The following is an 18,396-nucleotide window of genomic DNA, read 5'->3' as shown; positions in this document are numbered from 1 at the left end:
GGTGGCGCAGCCAGTAATCAAGGCCAATGGTATAGCTGCGTTTCAATAAACGGCCACTAGAGGCCAGCACGCAATGAGGAGGCAGTAGAAAATGGCGCTCCCGCCAAAATTCCCCAAAATGGAGGCCTCCCAACTGACTTCAGGCAGAAGGCCTCCCCCAATGCCCAAAGCAGGCCGCAAGCAGGCCTCCAACCACCAAAGCCGCTGTGCGCGCTAAGCGCCACCGGCTAAAGCTGGAACGTCCGAGGAGGGCCCCCCCGCAGCCTAAAACGGCCCAACTCCGCAGGCCGCAGGCGCCGAAGCAAAAGCAGCTACCGCTCGGAGCCGGGTGGGGGGGGTGCCCAAATAGGCCCCGAGCCCAAGGCACGTCCCACGGCCTCCCCCAGCTCCCCCAGGCACTCCCCGCTATACCCGGGCCAAGAGGGGAAAGGCTTGACTAAGCCTCCCCAAGCCCGGCCCGAACAGGGCCGAATAAGCAAGCGCCGAGCGCCGCGTGCGAATCGGCGGCTCCAACGGCGCCTGCGCGGAGCCTCCGCGCCAGCCGGCCCGCCCCGGCTAGTAAGAGCGCGCCGAAGCGCGCGAAAAGGGGGCCGCCGCCGTGAGAGGCCAGGGGAGGACTACGGTAAGCACCCGCTTTTTTCTCTAGTAACCCTACGAAGTGGGGGGGGGGAATGGTAAAGCTCCGAGGGCCCGAAGGTCAACCAGCCCCGTCCCCGGCGCCTCGGCTACGAACCGGGCCGAAAGGCCTAGGGTCCGCCCCCCCCTCCCGGCCACCCCCAGCAGCCCCACGGGACCAAAAGCCCACGAGGAAAGTTGGGGGGGGAAGGCTAGTAAAATGGAAACAAGAGTCAGAACAAAAACAAATAAAAATTGAAAACTAAAGACAAAGAACCTGGAAAATAAATTAAAGAAGGGGGGGGTAGACTTTGGGGAGATAAACACAAAAGGCCAAGATCAAATAAATAAATAAAATAAAATAGGAGAAAATGAGGAATGAGATATAGATTTATACAACCGGTCTTTAGCTGTGTTCGATCCGATGCCCACAGCGAAAGAGAAAGCAACTCTCTGTGGGCCTTCCTTAAATATCCTCTGATCTCCACCCCCAAAGTGGCAACATACAAATTGCCCCAGCAACACCATCACCAATCCTTGCCAGGCCCTTTCCTTCAATTTTGCCTGGCAACTACAGGGTGCTTTGCCTAGCCCCAGCCGCAACACGTGCTCTCCTTTAATGAGAACACGCTTTATTGCCAATTCTTAATGTTTTTGGAGGTCAGAATTGACTGTTCATGAAGAAGTACCAAATTTCATCCTCATATTCATGGTTCCTTGGCCAGTGTCGACCTTCAAAGCCACTCTGATGACAGTAATATTTGAAATTTACCCAAAATCTCAAGAATTGTCAAGTAAATTTAATATGTGATTCACAGTGTGCTTCTCATTCTCATAATTGGATGGCTGTGGAAATCACAGTGCAGTTTAAGTTCTACTTGCAGCCGTTCCACTGAAATGTTCCCAAGTTAGTTAAACTAGCTAAATGATGGAATTCACTCTGACAAGAAATAGTGATTGTCACCAACTTACATAAGTAGTTTTACGTTTATCTTTGAACTGAAGCAACCAATTATGACAATGAAACTATATAAGTGAGAAGTCTTGAAGACAGTGGTAGACCAACAAGATGAGCTACATTATTTTGCAATCGTAGTGTTAATTATATAAATAATCATAATGGAACTAACACAAGTTTGATAGAATGAGATCACTCTTTCAAAACACTAATATCTGCCCCTGCATGAATTTTTCTTTGGTAATGACAACTGACACATCCAGGTCATAAAACTTGTTGTGAAGCTATGTGTGGCAAATATTTAAATGACTGGACTTCAATATATGTGATAGATATGCAGCCCAATTTATATGGGTGGCAAATCACAGCTTGAATTCTGACTCTCAGATATACCATATTCATTTCAAGGTTGGGTTTATTTATATATTTTATTATATAGATTTATATCTAAACAAAGTGGGTGCAGTTATTAAGCATTTTGGAGCAAGGGCACACCAGTATGCTGATGACACTTGGCTCTACTTCTCCATAACATCTGAATCAGGAGAGACTGAAAGCTTTGTACTAATGTCTGGATGCAGTGGTGGACTGGAGGAACACCAATAAACTGGGAACATGGGGGCTCTTTGAGTCTGTGATTCCTGTGTTCAGGAAATTGGCAAGTTGCCTGTTTTGGATGGGGCTGCAGTCCCTCTGAAGGACTAAGTGCATAGTTTGGGGGGGTACTCAGGTGTGCATGTTTGTTACTAGAGGTCCAAGTGTCCTCTGTGGCTAGGAATGCCTTTTACCAGCTTCATCTGGGTTTGCCAACTATGGCAGTCCCTGTACAGGGATTGCCTGAGCACTGCAGTCCATGAACTGGAAACTTCTTGGCTACGCTACTGCTATGTGCTTTATGTGGGGCTGCCCTTGGGTCTGGTTCAGAAGTTCCAGCTGATGGCTAGATTGCTGATGGCAGCTTCTGGTCAAGAACATATGACACCATTGTTAAAACATAACCACATTGCCTACCCATCTGCTACCAAGTCAGGTTCAAGGTCCTTGGGTTGATTTGCAAAGCCTTGAATAATTTGGGCCCAGGAAATCTCAAGGATTGCCTGAAGCCTTATATTCCAGCTCGAACACTGAAGATCATTTGCAGGAGCATCTTTGGTCATTACCCAAGTTGGTGAGGCTCGTTTGACAACAACGTGAAACCAAGCTTTTAGTGTCATGTGCCCAGTCCTGTGAAACACTGCCAATAGAGATTCAGTGGGCACCTTATGTGCCAACTTTTAAATGCCTGCTGAAAACCTTTCTATTCTACCAGGCCTATGCAGGCAATTAAAAGTACCTTCTCCACAATGGTCTATTGTTTTTAATTTCTTTTTTCTTTTAACCAGTTTTAAACATTTTATGGTGTTACTGTTTCGTTTTATGTTTTTATATTGTAAGCCACTGTGATACATATTTTTTATGATACAGCGATCTGTATGTTTTTAAATAACTAAATAAACCTCTTAATCAAAAAATATCTAAGAATGAATTAGGATTGGGATCTTCTAGATTAGTGATTTGCAAAAGCAAAAAAAAAAAAAAAAAAAAAACCCAACCCCCAAATGTGCTCACACTGCAGACATGTGTAGAATACAAAAAATGGAAAGAGAAAGGAGGTATTATCTATCCTTGGTATCATATAAGGCGTCTACTGCCTCACTTCTCAGATATATTCTTCAACTTGCACAAAAATCTGTGCATGCTGGTGCATCTTAACTTTGTCCATAGAGCTGGTGTACAATTCAATAAAAACTATTGTAATAAGTTAAATTGTTATATGTTCCACATCTGTGACCTTTTGTAGATAAATGACTACATAGTTGAAATTAATAGCAAATCTCCAGGTGACAACAAACTGCTCTGTGTGTGAGAGAGGGGAGCATTCACATGGTGATTGTATAGATCTGTACAATCTATTCATTCTTCCTATAGTCTACTATAAGGCAACATAAAGACATGGACGCTGATCCCATTTTTATTACTGATAGGTGTCATAAACGAATCTCTCATGAGTGTAGAAGCCATTAAGTGTGTCTCTAATTTTTTCAGACACATGTGAACCCATTGATTATAGATGAAGAGGTCTTATAAAAAGTAAAATTAAGGAAAACTGGAGCAGCTATTGCATCTATGAGTGTATTGTTGTCTATATGTACCACATAGCTCTACCCTAAAAACAGTCCTTAAAGTGATCCTATATTTTCATCAACCCCTGGAGTTAAGTGCTATGTGCAATATTCTCGATGTAGATGTTTAATAGTGGATTGTATCCTTATGAATTTTGCTTAAACTTTCAACGGTAACTGAGGTGAGCTACCCAAGTCTTCTTGATGCAATACACAGCACTCTTTTCTAATTGTTTAATGATACCTCTGCAGTTTTCTGTAAATTGACATCTTTTTAGATAATCACTTGAATAACCTGAGCATAAAATGTTGGTAAGGAATTTTAAATTGATTCTGCTTGACAATTAAAAATAGAGTATAGTATATTTGCATCTGACTTGCAGAATCCACATTTTTGTTATTTTCTGTCAAAGCAGCATCAAAACAAACAAACAAAATGCAGTTTTAAAGTATTCCAAAAAGAAATGCTGCTCAAGATTCATGATTTTGTATAGGCATTGTAGAAGCTAATAAATCCTTCCATATCTATTGACCCCTTTCTTCATAGGACTTGTAGCTCAGGAAGAGAATGGCTAGAGAATGATAAGGAAGGGAGAAAGAGGTCAAACTATTAATTAAATAAGAAGTCTAGAAAGTACAAATGCATTAAGGTTTAAAACCAAGTCACAAATACTAGTACTGCAAATCAACTAGAGACCTGGATTGTTCTTCCCTTCTATCTTGCAGCTGCCTTCTGGTCTAATTTGTATTGTTTATTCATTGGATGAAAGAGATTTTTTAAAGCATTCCCAACAGAAGCAAGTGACGGGTTTTTAAAAGGCACCCTGTTCAAGAGTTGCTAGGAAACATGCCGTCTAGAAAAAAGAATCTCCTACTGAGTTGTCCTCGTAGGGAAAAGTTGTGTTGGGTTTTTGTATGTGTAAAGTGTTATGCTATGACCTTGCTTTGAGACCCTTAGAATAATCTGTAGATGTAGGATTTCAACATCTTATTTGCAAGAGTTTGTGAAAGCAATTTTCATAAAAAGTACTTTGTAATAGTGGGTATTTGAAATTATGTCATTGTTCCAAAGAAACTCAGAACATCATACATGGATTTATTTCACATTATCCTTCTCCTGTGAGATGCATCATGATTGGGTCCTTGGTCAACCACTTGATTTTCATTGGCCTGGATGGGTTTTCATTTGTTTCACACTCTGCCAAAGGAAACCCCGAATTATCTGCCAGTACTGCAGATTTGTTCCTGAGCAGCTCTCAGTGCTCAAAACCTGTAACCCTGGGATGCAAAAAGTGTCCAAATAATGATTGACATTAGCCAGCCTAGTTCACTGCTTGACAACCTACTTGAGGAAGGCAGCACAAGAAATCAAACAGGACAGTTCCCTGTCAATATAGAACTTACCTTTGATAGGAGGTGAAAGTTCAAAGGCTCATTTGAAAAAAGCAAATTTTACATGACATTTACTCATGAAATACCATCTTCCACCACACTGCACATATGGTGCTGTCAAGGGAAGTATATGAAACAAAGCAAAGCTCACTTTCACATTGGATAGCAATACTTACCAAATTATCTGTAGGTATAAAAGGTGATGAATAAATCTAAACTCTATCACCGCCTTTGATGTCGTTGGAGGATCATCAAAAGGTCCTGTTACCCAGCCATCAAGCACTTCCTTTCTATTTTTCCCCTCACTAGCCATTCCATGCCCCCAATTCACTTAAGACTGCTTGAAATAAGTCGGTGGTGAGGACCCTGATAAGTGATCCAGAACCCGAACTTAAACCAATCAATGAAATGAACTGCTTTCTCCTTGCTCAAGTGGAATGCCAGCACTTAAAAATATTTCTCCTTTAACTTGACTGGGACTCTTTTCTCATACCTTGACCTGATTGCTCTGGTTTCTTCCCACTTGTCCCTTTTCTAACATAAAAAAACTTTATTAAACATTAGCCCTACCCTGAACTAATTTGGGTCCAGATTTGGATGGGAGATCCCCAGGTTGGCCCAGGGTGGGTCACCCGGATTAGGGGCCCTTGGGTTGGAGCTATGGGTCAGATCAAAGTGTGCTGTGTGCAGACCTACCCAATATTTCAGGAGCACCCTATACCTCTCCAACTGCTGCTGCATTTCTATAGCCATGTAAGTGAAAAAACTAAGAAGCCAATTAGTCAAAGTTCTGTCACTCCCATTTAATCTTTCCTTGTTGTTTATCCTCTTCCTTGTCTTTATCCTTCTTCTCTGACTCCATTACTAAGAGTGTGGACACATCCATGTATTTACACCTCCACATTAACTGCCATTGTGCAAATGTTTTTTAAGCAGATGTAGAATTAATAGCCACATACTAGGCTAACGTAATCACAGGGAAGATTTTTTTGGCCAGTTCAAATAATTTTAATAGCACCTTATTGTTCTGTGAAGTACAGTGGTACCCTGCAAGACGAACGCCTCGCGAGACGAAAAACTCGCAAAACGAAAGGTTTTTTCGTTTTCGAGTTGCCTCGCAAGACGAATTTCCCTATGGGCTTGCTTCGCAAAACGAAGCTTGCCCCGGGGACAGCGGGTCTTCTCTTTTGAAGCAAGGGGCGGCGGGGAGAAGTGATCTTCTCCCCGCAGCCCCAGGTCCGGGGACAGTGGGAAGCGCTTCCCGCTGCCCCCGGACCTCTTTTGAAGCAAGGGGCTGCGGGGAGATCGCTTCTCCCAGTGCTCTGAAGCGGGGCGGGGGGGCGGGAACACCTGCCCCAGCCGCCCCACTTCGGAACGCTGTTCCGAAGCGGGGTGGGGGGCGGGAACACCTGCCCCAGCCGCCCCACTTCGGAACGCTGTTCCGAAGCGGGGCGGGGGGCGGGGGAACACCTGCCCCAGCCGCCCCACTTCGGAACGCTGCTCCGAAGCGGGGCGGGGGGCGGGAACACCTTCTGAAGGCGGGCGGGGGGCGAAAGTCTTTGTCCCCCCTGCCCGCCTTCCCAGGGGCTTTTAAATTGCCCCGGACAGCGGAGAAGTCCTCCGCTGTCCCGGGGCGATTTTAAAATGCCGCCCGCCAGCATTTTAAGATCGCCCGGACAGCGGAGAAGTCCTCCGCTGTCCCGGGGTTTTTTAAAATGCTGGGGGTGGGAAGAAAAGCCCTTGTCCCCCCCCCCCAGCCTTCAGAAGAGGTCCGGGGACAGACTGTCCCCGGACCTGGTCTGAAGGCGGTTTCCCTAGGAACGCATTAATTGATTTTCAATGCATTCCTATGGGAAACCGTGCATCGCAAGACGAAAAACTCGCAAGACGAAGAGACTTGCGGAACGAATTAATTTCGTCTTGCGAGGCACCACTGTACAAGAGGAAAAAGAAAGCTGCCATCTCACATGCCCTTTCTGAAAGACCAACAACTGACCAGCGTTATACTATTCTGGTTGTTGTTTTTTAATTCTTTTTATGTCATGGTAATGTGATTTCAGATTTGATGCCAGAATTATCTGTTTCCAAGATTTAACAACATTTTAATCCATTGGCTCCAAAGTCGCCCCCAAATGTTGGGTTATGGGCAGATAAGCATATCTTAGAAGTCTTTAATGCAATGGAATTTATTATTCTCTATTCTTTTTTATGATCAGCTATTTCCCATGATTTGAAGGTCAGCGTCCTTGAGAATAAGCATACTTGTGAAGATGAAGCTGCAGCCCTTGACCAGTCATTTTGCTGCAATCTGTTCCATTTTCTGCCTGGCAGGTAAGATGATCCCTGCATTTAATCAGTTAACCAGTAAATGTAATGCCATTGGTATCTGAGCTACGAAGCTAGAGCAAAACACAGCTTTAATTATTGTCACTTGGCAAGTTATTTAATTTTCATTTTGCTTTCATAATTTGTGTCATTTGTCTTTCTGTTTTTATTAAGTACTAAAATCCAAGTGGCCTTAATTAGGACCCAGCTTTTTCCTATTTCATCCCTGATTTTCTTTGGATTGGAAGCCAAACTAGGAAAGGGAGGGGGGAATGGTATATGGCTGTAATAAAATGAGTTCATAGTGATTTTTGTTTTGTTTTTATTAGGCAATAATGCCTAATCAAGAATGCTTATTTATTATGGGTTGTATTCAACTATGTTTTAATGGTCCTAACTTAGCCATCTTCATTTATCTCAATGGGTTTATTCTGAGTAAAGCTTTGTTGAGTACAACCACCCTATGAATAAACAAATTCTGCAAAATACACAAAGGCAAAAACAGCTTTTAGAAGAGTCGCTGTGTTGGTCCGCTGCAGCAAAAACATCAAAAAGATATGTAGCTTCTCAAAGACTATCAGATTTATTATGGCATTATGTCTTCATGCACTTGAGCCCACTACCTGTATCTAAAATGAACTCTAAAAAGAAGCACATATTGTAGCAGAGGCATTCATTATTAAAATGCTGCAAGGCTCTTTGTTATAACTGGGAAGGAAACAAAGATAAACTTGACCTTGAAAATTAGTGAGCTGTCTTTATTGACTAATGTTTTAAGTCTTAAATGCTCATGAATTACTTGTAGCAGATAATATAATTAAACATTTAAATATTTAAAAGCAGAAGCAGATTATTACTGTAGGATCTGTTATTTGTTCCCAGTGAAGTTATAGAGCCAGTGTCACCACTTCTGGTAATTTCTTATAACTGCTTTGATTGAAATATGTTCCCTTTGAAACAACACAGTATGTGGCAAGGATGCAGGAGGAGGATAGTATTCATAGTACTAGCAAAGTAGAGTCTGAAAGGAATTATTCTGAAAATGTGAACTTCCAGATCAATCTGGAAATATGGATTTGGAGACTTAGCTCTAATTTTCTCTCCTTCGGTTAATATTTCTAATTGAATATAAACATTTGCAAGTAGATATATTTATCATTTGCATTGTTCAGCCTGGGACCCAAAATTAACACGCTTAGCGGCAGAGAAAGTGTGACACACCAATTTATCATCCCAGTCATAATAGTTTGTGCCTTTTGGCTGCTGCTCTTTAAAGGATCTTTTCAGAGAAGAAGTGAACTGCTGTCCCCAACAGGAAGAATCTAAGAAACCTCTATGCATGCACAGAGCTTTGAATCTCAGCCAAAAACTGTGGTTGAATGAAACAATATTTGGATTTGAGAACCATACCTGTGCTTAGAACAGGCATAGGCAAACTTGGCCCTCCAGATGTTTTGGGACTACAATTCCCATCATCCCTGACCACTGGTCCTGTTAGCTAGGGATGATGGGAAGTGTAGTCCCAAATTATCTGGAGGGCCGAGTTTGCCTATGCCTGGCTAAGAATTTAGGCTGCAATCCTTGCACAGTCAACCTTTGGAGTTAGCACTATTGAAAACAGTAGGACTGACTGCTGCTTTAGCAGGCCATGGAGAAACCATGTCTCTTTCTCATGCTTCCCATCCCTTCTCCCTCTTGCCCCATTGCAAGAGAAAATTAAAGCAGTCACTTTAATTTTATCCCTCCCCCTTTTAAAAAATAAAGACAGTATTTGATTTTAAGTTACTCAGCATTTACTCTTCTTTCATTGAAAATAGGCCTGAGGTGCTCAAGTGCTGCAGGAACTCCCGGTGAGTAACATGACAAGCAGGAATTTCTTGGTTTGCTTCTGCAGAGATTGATGCATGCGCATGTCCCTGAGCTGCCAGAGGGACGTGAGAGAGACAAAAATTATGTGCTGGTGGTCAAAATCTCAGTAATAGAGCTGGTCACCTTTTATATCTGCACCTGGCCCACCCATGAGGCAAGGTGAGGCAAGTGAGATCCACAGGGGCAGCGGATCCCAGTGCAGATCTTTATTCCCCTCTTGTTCCTGATGTGGATCTTCACTCACTCCTTCTTCCCTGGCAGGGAGGGGGCACCATTTTGTGGTTCACCTCAGGTGCCAAAATGTCTTGGGCTGGCCCTGATCTGCACCCATGGAATCCCTTTCTGAATTTAAAAACAATAATTGCCTAGCTCTAGAAATGTCTGAAAATGCACAGATAGTATCTGGGAAGGTCCTAGCATTTGAGTAATAGTTAGTATAGAGTAAAGGTAAAGGGACCCCTGACTATTAGGTCCAGTCGTGTCCGACTCAGGGGTTGCAGCGCTCATCTCGAACCAGAGCAGCACACGGAAACGCCGTTTATCTTCCTGCCGGAGCGGTACCTATTTATCTACTTGCACTTTGACGTGCTTTCGAACTGCTAGGTTGGCAGGAGCAGGGACCGAGCAACGGGAGCTCACCCCGTTGCGGGGATTCGAACCGCCGACCTTCTGATCGGCAAGCCCTAGGCTCTGTGGTTTAACCCACAGTGCCACCCACATCCCTTAGTAAAGAACCAACTCAGTATAGAACCAACTGCCAAATCACACAGTAATCATTGCATTCCTGCAGACCATTCTTGGCATTTTTTAATGTAATAATAGTTCTCATGAAGAAAGCTTCATAAACCCTTTTGGGAAATAATTGTCTCTTTCAACTTTGCTTGCAGTACGTGACATCCATGGAAGTAAAGTCTTTGTAAGAGGTAAGCTGCTACTCTTCAAATGTTCTGCTTAAGTTGAAAACAAGACTAAGGAATAAAAAGAGTATGAAAGTATATTCTTGAATAAATAACCGTATGGCTTATGCACCACCAAACTACAAACGATCCACATAAATTGGTGTACATAGTTGATTTATTTAAAATATTTGTATGCTGCTCTTCAGCTATAATGGTTCTCAAAGTGGCTTGCAATAATAATAGAACAGAAATTAAGAGATAGGCAATGAAACTAGAAACAAAAAATACAGAAACAAGAAAAATAGGTACAATAGTGATACTGTCTATTTTCCAAAATTGTCAGGGAACATTAAACAGAATCTCATTCCATGAACACAACTTAGTTGAATTCTGCCCTGAGTATTTACTGTCCTCTGAAAGAAGAAGCATGTGTGTCAACCTGACTCAAGAAGACAGAATTCTACAGCTTACATGCTACCTGATGTCATACATAATGCAATATGTGGAGCAGATATAAATATAAGGCGCAGGCAAAAGGTGTTTTGCATATGCTGCCACACTGCCAATTGGGAATAGCTGCAAAGCCTTGAAAAAAGCACTGGGTAAGATAGTGCTTTGAAAGATGCTACTGGAGATTGACAGTTGCCAAAGTTCCATCTTGTCCAGTGATTTGAAAGGGGCTCCTAAAGACCCCTGCAGCCAAAAAACAAACCAAAAAACAAACAAACCACCAGATATCATTGTGATGTCTGGTGATTGGCCGGTGCATGGCTCTGCCCACATGTCAAATAGGGCCCATAAGGGATCTGGGAAGATAACAATCTGTCATTTATGGCTATATCCAGTTCTTCATACCTGTATTAAGACAAGCCATGGGTTAGCTTAGTCCAGCACAGAAGGACTAAGGATCAGGAGGAGCAGCAGAACTCTCAAGCTCTCAAATTCAAACAGAAACCAGAATTGGCTTCTGTGATTCCAGGATGCCCTGCTTAAAACGGGTCAGGTGACAGGTATGCCGTATGATTGGAGTAATTTTGTTCCTGCTGTTATTGAATGACTGAGAGTCAGAAATCCTGTTGATATACTTCAAATCTCTTAGAGCTCTTACTAATAGATCCAAATCTATCTTTTGCCCTCCCCTGGAATAGAGCAATATCTACTTTATGAAAAGAACATGTACTGTAATTTAAAAAATTTATTCTGTGTGGAGTTTTTCTAAGGCAACTGCTTTGGAAATAGATATTGTAAAATGGAGGTTGGAATTTTTATCTATTTTTGTCACAAAGCACATAACATGTGGCAACATTCACAGCTTGCAAGAATGAAACATTATTGCCTCTAAATATAAAGACTATGTGATTATATATGTCCATTGTATCCTACCAGTACTGCTGTATTTTGCAAGAATACCCCCTGGAAGCAAATACGGCACCTGCCAAAGTTAAAGGATAGCAAATAATGCTGTCTGTTAAATTGTAACCATATTCCCAAACACTGGAATATTCTCTTTTATTCCTGTAAGTCTGCCAAAGGCAGGTGTTTGGTTCTTTTAGAAACAACAACGAGGATATGCTTAAATTCTAATTGGCATCAGTTTTTGCAAAAACTGAGGAACCATTGAGAGTTTGGAGGTGGGCATCCTGGTTCCTTACCCTTACTTCTAAGTAGTTCAAGGTTGCCAGGGACAGTATCTTTTAGCCATCAAATGCCCCGGTAAACAGAAATGTTTTAAAGTTATTCCAGAGACACTACACCAGGTAGAGCATTTCACAAATGGGGACCCATTGCTGAGAAGGGCCTACACCAGTGGCCAGGGACGTACGAAGGGGGGGTGCATGGGGTGCGGTCTGCCCCAGGGGGTCACGGGGGTGACAAAATGGTGGACAGCACTAGTCACCACGGGGCCTGCAATGCACATGAGCCACACATCTTGGCACCCGCAGGCTCCACGCTATCCGCCTGCTGCCTCCCCCCCAGCTGTAGGGCGGCTGAGGCCCCACTGCATACCCTGTCCCTATGGGCACTGTGCGCCCTGTCTCATCCCTAGGGATGGCATGGGAAAGCACGGCATGAGGTGCTCAGCACCCATGCGGATGGGGCACACTGCAACACACATAGGGACGACACAGGACACCGTGCCCCCCGTTCCATCCCTAAGGGAGCCAGGCATCCCGCCCCTATGGGCACCGCACCCTGCCCCGCCCCTATGGGCGGTTTGCCCCATCCCTGGGCATGCTGCCCCAGGTGCCCGAGAGCCTTCCTCTGCCGGTGCCAGTGGGCCTCTCCTGCTGATCTATTTGAAAAATTAAAATCTGTTAATTTGCCATTTTGTTTTCGGCTGTGACAGCTGCACTGGTTGCTTCAAAGCCCCAGACAGCTTAGGGCAAAGTTATCATAGGGATTACATCCTCCCATAACCATCAGATCAGCATGTGAGGCCCTCCTCTGTGTCCCATCTAGGGTTGAAGCATGTGTCATCTTATTGATTTCATTATGCACATTCCTCAGAGAAATTTCTAAATAAATTTCTAAATAAGTTTCAGTGAGATGAGAGATGGAGGACCATCTCAGTGGCAGCACTCAAATTGTGGAATATTTTGTCCTGTGAAGTGCAAGCAACCTCTTATCTCACTGCTTTTCACTGTTATTAGAGACCTGGCTGCTTTTTTATTTTATGAGGTCAACAATGATGTTGTTAAAACCAGTGACTCTCTCTCTCTCTCCCCACCCCCCCTTAATTGTTGGGTACTGTCTTTATGAAAATAAGATGTGTATCTGTTGTAAGCCTCCTGAGTGGTGCATTTACTCTTATAACGTTGGATATAATTGGTCTCATAACATAAAATTACTGAAACAAATTGATTTCAGTGCAGTGGCTAATATAAATAAAGAGCGGATGAAAATATATTTAAAAAAAAAAAAATGGAAACGGTTTCTCAGGACATCATTTGTATTCATTCAATTAAGGTGACCTAATTTAAGTGCTGCCTCATTTCAAGTGAAAACATCTTCTTAATCACTGGCATGTAGTGTCCAAAGGGAGGCGAGATTCAGTTGAAAGATCCTCTTTATGCAGCCCAGGAAGTGCTGTCTGGGGTACAAAGCTATTAGTTACCAACCAGCTTCACATTCTCTGATAGATATATTATTGTGAAGGAAAGGAGTAGGAAAAATAAGGAGAAGTGAGTAACCAAATGATTTAAATGCTATACTGTGATCACAGCTTGGGAGGGGTGCCACAGGCTATGGGAATTATTTGTAACAAAAATATATCTATTTCAGTCTTTTACATAATGCTACTCCAGCTTTTATAAAGGCTTAGAAGCTTCTCAGTACAAAGATCTGGTGTGAACCCTTGTTAGTACTAAAACAAATCCATACACAAAATGAGGGGCTCCCACCATTTGCTTGAAATAGTACCATATTTTTCCATCTATAAGATGCCCCCATGTATAAGCCCCCTATTTGGGGGGACTCAGATTTAAGAAAATGGGGGGAGATGTATCTGTGTATAAGATGCCCACTAATTTTTGACATTATTTTTTAGGAAACAAACCTAGTCTTATACATGGAAAAATACGGTACACCTGCCATTTTAGAATGCTCAAAGAAGTTCCTCACCTCTCTTTTATATGCTGCTGACAAATTTCCTAAATGCATAAGTAGAATGCAATCCACCAATCATAACAAAGTTATGGCATCCATTGGGACTGTTGGGGTGGAACACATGAAGCCCAAACAACAAGTGGAATCATAGCCAGTGACAGGCAAACCTGGTTTTCCTCTCCCCTGCCTCCATGCTGATTCTGCAAGAGCAACACTGAGACTAAAGAAGAGGAAACTGATAGTAAGGACAAAGGCAGGCAGGTGGGGGCTGACTGGCTAGCTGTGGGCAGACTGATGTTGGTGAGGCAATGCTGTGATTCTCCAGCAGTTTGACCTCACCCCCAGAAGCACACTCCATCGTTTCCCGTTGGCAGACAGATGCCAACAACAACAAATAGCTAGATCCTTTTTCAGCCAAAGCAGAACTTTGGTTAGAGAATGCACTCCTCTTTCTCCAGTTACCAGTATTTCCTCCCCAAAGCTACTATAAATGCCTAATCACTGCTAGAAGTAGTGCAAAAAAGCAACCAGAAAATGGCCAAATCCAGTGAGCATTGCCCTGCTTGCTATACATGCACAAGGAGAAAATCCAGCTGCTGGGTAAGAAACAGAAAATAGAGCAGCAAATAATCATTTTTTTGAGCTTGTGTTGATCAGGGCAGTTCCTAGGAAGTTTATTATAGTTTGCCCCTATAGATAGTGAGGTGAAGATTGTGCTAGAATTTCTTTTCACAGCTTACATTGCATGTACATGTAAGCTGAATGGAACTTACAGGCATAACAGCAGTGTTTCTGTGGTACTAACCACGAAAAGTGCATTGCACTGGGGAGGAAAAAAGGTCGCAAGGTCATTACCTATCTATCTATCATCTATCTATCTATCTATCTATCTATCTATCTATCTATCTATCATCTGTCTATCATCTATCTATCATCTATCTATCTATCAGCATAGACTAGATTAACTTTGAGTTTCTGCTCTACCAGAAATATATTTTGAGGACCGGTCAATAATGTGAGCTGTCACCTACTGGGGTACAGCCCAGATAGAGATGTGCTAGCTTAGAAAGGACAGAACTATATATTATATGTAGTTTCATGATTCTGTTTGCATAAGTCCAGATGAGTGAGCTTTTTTAAAAAAAAACCTTTCTACTACTTTTCCTCCAAAACCCACCCCCAGTTGTTTTTATGCCAACTTGGGAAAAGATTCAGGTCCCCATTTCTTTTTCCTTGCATGGTTAAAAAGCAGCTGACAGTGTTGTGTTGTGTTGTGTTGTGTTGTTGTTGTTTCAAGAACTCCTTCTTTCCCCACAAGAACCTCTCATATTTAAATTGTAACCCAGCTACATTTTGTAAAGCAAAACAAAAATATGTAAAAAATAAAATTCTCCTTTTCTAAGCAGGAAGCTAGAAATACTATTGTAGTTGAATCCTCAAGGCCCTCAATTGCAGAGAGTGAAGTTAAGCTAAATTACCCAGTACAAGACTAATCTTTTTAAAAATTTCTACATTTTTGCTGCTGTTGAAGAAGAACCATTTCAGTGGTAAAGCACAGTGATCTTCACATACATACAGAGTTACAAAACTGCAAAATTATCGGTTCTCCAGTAATGTCCAGGCTGGATTCCTGCAGTACGTCATACCGGGGGCTGCCCCTGAAAAGCAGCTGAAAATTGCAGCTGATTCAAAGTGTGGCACTGTGGCAGCCAGACTGTAAACTGGAACAGAGTCCTAGGAGTGGTAGTGTAACTTCAGGGACTAGCAAATTCACTTTCAGGGTCAATTCAAGATGATGTTTTGGACCTTCAAATGGGTGGAACCTTCATTATTGTGAAGGTGAGGTTATCTGAAAGTGAAGCAAGGCCATTTGCATATGTTCTTTTGTTTTGTTTTTACTCATTCATTCGCTGTGCTCTAATTTTAAACGTGGGTTTCAGGATTGAGTTCTGAGTAGACACCACTATCCTGAAAAGCAGGGTAGCAGAAAAATCAAATCACAGTTTAGTTGCAACATGTGTTGGGTAACTAAGCAGACAGCTAATGAAGCTAACCTTTCAACTTGAGTTTTGCTGAATATAATGGCCCAAGCCAGAGGACATCAGATGTCATCACCATCTGGTGGCTATTTGCTGGACTGCAGAGGAGATTTCATCCGTCTGTATCTTCCAAACAGACAGATGCACAAGTCATAAACGCTTCCACTAGCTTTGGCACCAGTTGGCAGGAGAGCCAGTGGCCTTAAGGGAAATTGCAACTAGTTCACAGGGTCCCCCCCCCCCCCCCGATGGTAGGTATATGGACAAGATATAATTGTAGTAGTGAAAGGGGAAGCTGTAGCATTTAAACTGTTGATGTTGTACTTACTATGCAGACTTACTAAAATGGTTTGTAGTCATTTTAACTCTGCATTCTCAACATGCAGTAAATAAATATTTTCAAAGGGTGGTTATAATTGACTTGCCATATATTTTCAGATGAGCAAAAGGGGTATGGACCAATTTTTGAAGAACAGCCCATTGATACAGTCTACCCAGAAGAATCTCCAGAAGGAAGAGTTTCAATGAACTGCAGAGCCAGAGGAGTCCCCGCTCCCACTTACAAGTAACATATGTTAAAGTCTTAACTTGTACTAATGTATAGGAGTTGCTATTTACTTCCATCTTGGAAATATTGGTCTGGGAAATGCAACTGCAATGGGTGACCTTGGTAGCTTTGGACAATTCAGAACCATTCAGTTCCTTACAGGAATAATAGCAACCACAGAGTAAGTGTGGAGGTGAATGAGAAGAAGTCGATAAAGTACTTTGCCTGTGAGAAATGCTGTTAGTGTGCATGAATCTATATGTGAAGAGCAGTTTTAAATCCATAGCCTGTTTATCTCATTGCTCTCTGATAAGTTCATCATCCACAGGTGTAAAACGTATTCAAACTTAAACTGTACTACTCAGTTTAGCTCTACCTCACAACTGAATGTCAGTTTGATCAGAATCGGCTTATGTTAGTTCCAGGAGATGTATCAAAATCTTGAGTGATGCCGCAAGTGCTGTAAGATATTTGTATTTGGCCTGATTTCAGTGGCTAGATCAGTCTTCACCAGCCTGGTTCCCTACAGATACTTTGGACTACAAGTCCCATCAGGCATAGCCCCCTACGAGGCTAGACTGTGAGGCATACAAAGGGATGTTAAGTGATATTTTAACATTCTGTTGCATAATAACTACAGTAATGAAATAAAAAAGCATGAGGGAGTATAGCAGTCATATGTTCAGAGAGCAATTTAGTAATGTATGCTCAGAAGTTTCTTCCACCAGGATTCCTTAGAAAGGTAAAGGGTAAAGGGGACCCCTGACCATTAGGTCCAGTCGTGACCAATTCTGGGGTTGCGGTGCTCATCTCACTTTATTGGCCGAGGGAGCCAGAGTACAGCTTCCGGGTCATGTGGCCAGCATGACTAAGCCGCTTCTGGCGAACCAGAGCAGCACACGGAAACGCTGTTTACCTCCCTGCCAGAGCAGTACCTATTTATCTACTTGCACTTTGACGTGCTTTCGAACTGCTATGTTGGCAGGAGCTGGGACCGAGCAATGGGAGCTCACCCCGTTGCGGGGATTCGAACCGCTGACCTTCTGATCAGCAAGTCCTAGGCTCTGTGGTTTAACTCACAGCGCCACCCGCACCCCACCCCCACCCTAGAAAGGTAGGATTGTGCTTATTCCTGTAAGAGTTTGCCTCCCCCACTTCTAATTTTCTGTACAAGTCAATAGCTATATTCACACACAGTGCTAAACCACAATTTAGCTCTATCTGGGTGAGCTGGAATAAGTTCAAACAAAGCATCAGTCTCACACATTCTCCTCTCCTTCTGAACAGCCAGAAGGAGGACTTCAGCACCATTTAGGTTCACTTTTGAAGATCACTGTGTTGTTGTTACATTTGAACCAGGGATCCTGGATTCCAACAGGCTTTGGTTAATTGAACAGGTCAGATTCGCACAGCCCATGGTTTGAAGTTGGTTTGTTATGAAACTTACCCGAGTTTTGTTTTAAACCAGGGTCTCTGGTTCAAGCATAACAACAAGCTGGGATTCTATTAATGTGAAGCTAAAGTCCTCTTCCCAACTGTCTGGAAGGAGAGGGGATTGCTTGAGCATGATCCCTTGCTGGGGCTTGTTCCAGCTTGTCCAATACAAATGCAGCTGTTGCGTGCCTTTTATTTATTTTTCAAAACTATCTTCCTCTGCATCGTGTGTGTGAGAGAAAACTTAACATTCATTCAGAGCCTTCCCTGAGAGACACTACAAGTCTCATCTTGGCCCTGATGGAGGGCCGTAGATTCCTCGCCCCTAATTTGCTTGCTGTGCTAGAGATATTGGATATGAAAAAGCGTGGGCACTCCCTCTGGTGGTCAAAGTGAACTATTTACATATATTTCTCACACACGGCTGTATAAGAGAGAGCACACAAGGCACTACAAAATACTAGGTCAAGCATGAATGCTTAAGCATCTGAGAGACACAGTTTTCATTTAGCCTTTTGCTGCCTTTGAGCCACAGAGTAAGCTGGTTGTG

General features: G+C 42.8%; 1 protein-coding gene across 3 annotated transcripts in view; it reads left to right on the top strand.

The window, feature by feature from the left end:
* The window catches only part of CNTN1 (contactin 1), a 172,544-nt gene that overhangs the window by 111,544 nt on the left and 42,604 nt on the right, over window positions 1–18,396 (top strand). For all 3 annotated transcript variants that reach the window (XM_081022319.1, XM_081022318.1, XM_081022317.1), the window contains exons 2-5: window positions 7,344–7,458; window positions 9,270–9,302; window positions 10,209–10,244; window positions 16,304–16,430. In XM_081022319.1, coding sequence (XP_080878445.1) covers window positions 7,398–7,458; window positions 9,270–9,302; window positions 10,209–10,244; window positions 16,304–16,430 — 257 coding nt within the window. In that variant the 5' untranslated portion in view covers window positions 7,344–7,397. The remainder of the gene's footprint in view (window positions 1–7,343; window positions 7,459–9,269; window positions 9,303–10,208; window positions 10,245–16,303; window positions 16,431–18,396) is intronic.

This window comes from Podarcis pityusensis, assembly GCF_964106645.2.
Source record: "Podarcis pityusensis genome assembly, chromosome: 10".
NCBI classification, from domain to species: domain Eukaryota; kingdom Metazoa; phylum Chordata; class Lepidosauria; order Squamata; family Lacertidae; genus Podarcis; species Podarcis pityusensis.
Note: the sequence above shows the minus strand (reverse complement) of the source record. Positions and strands in the feature narration are given on the sequence as shown.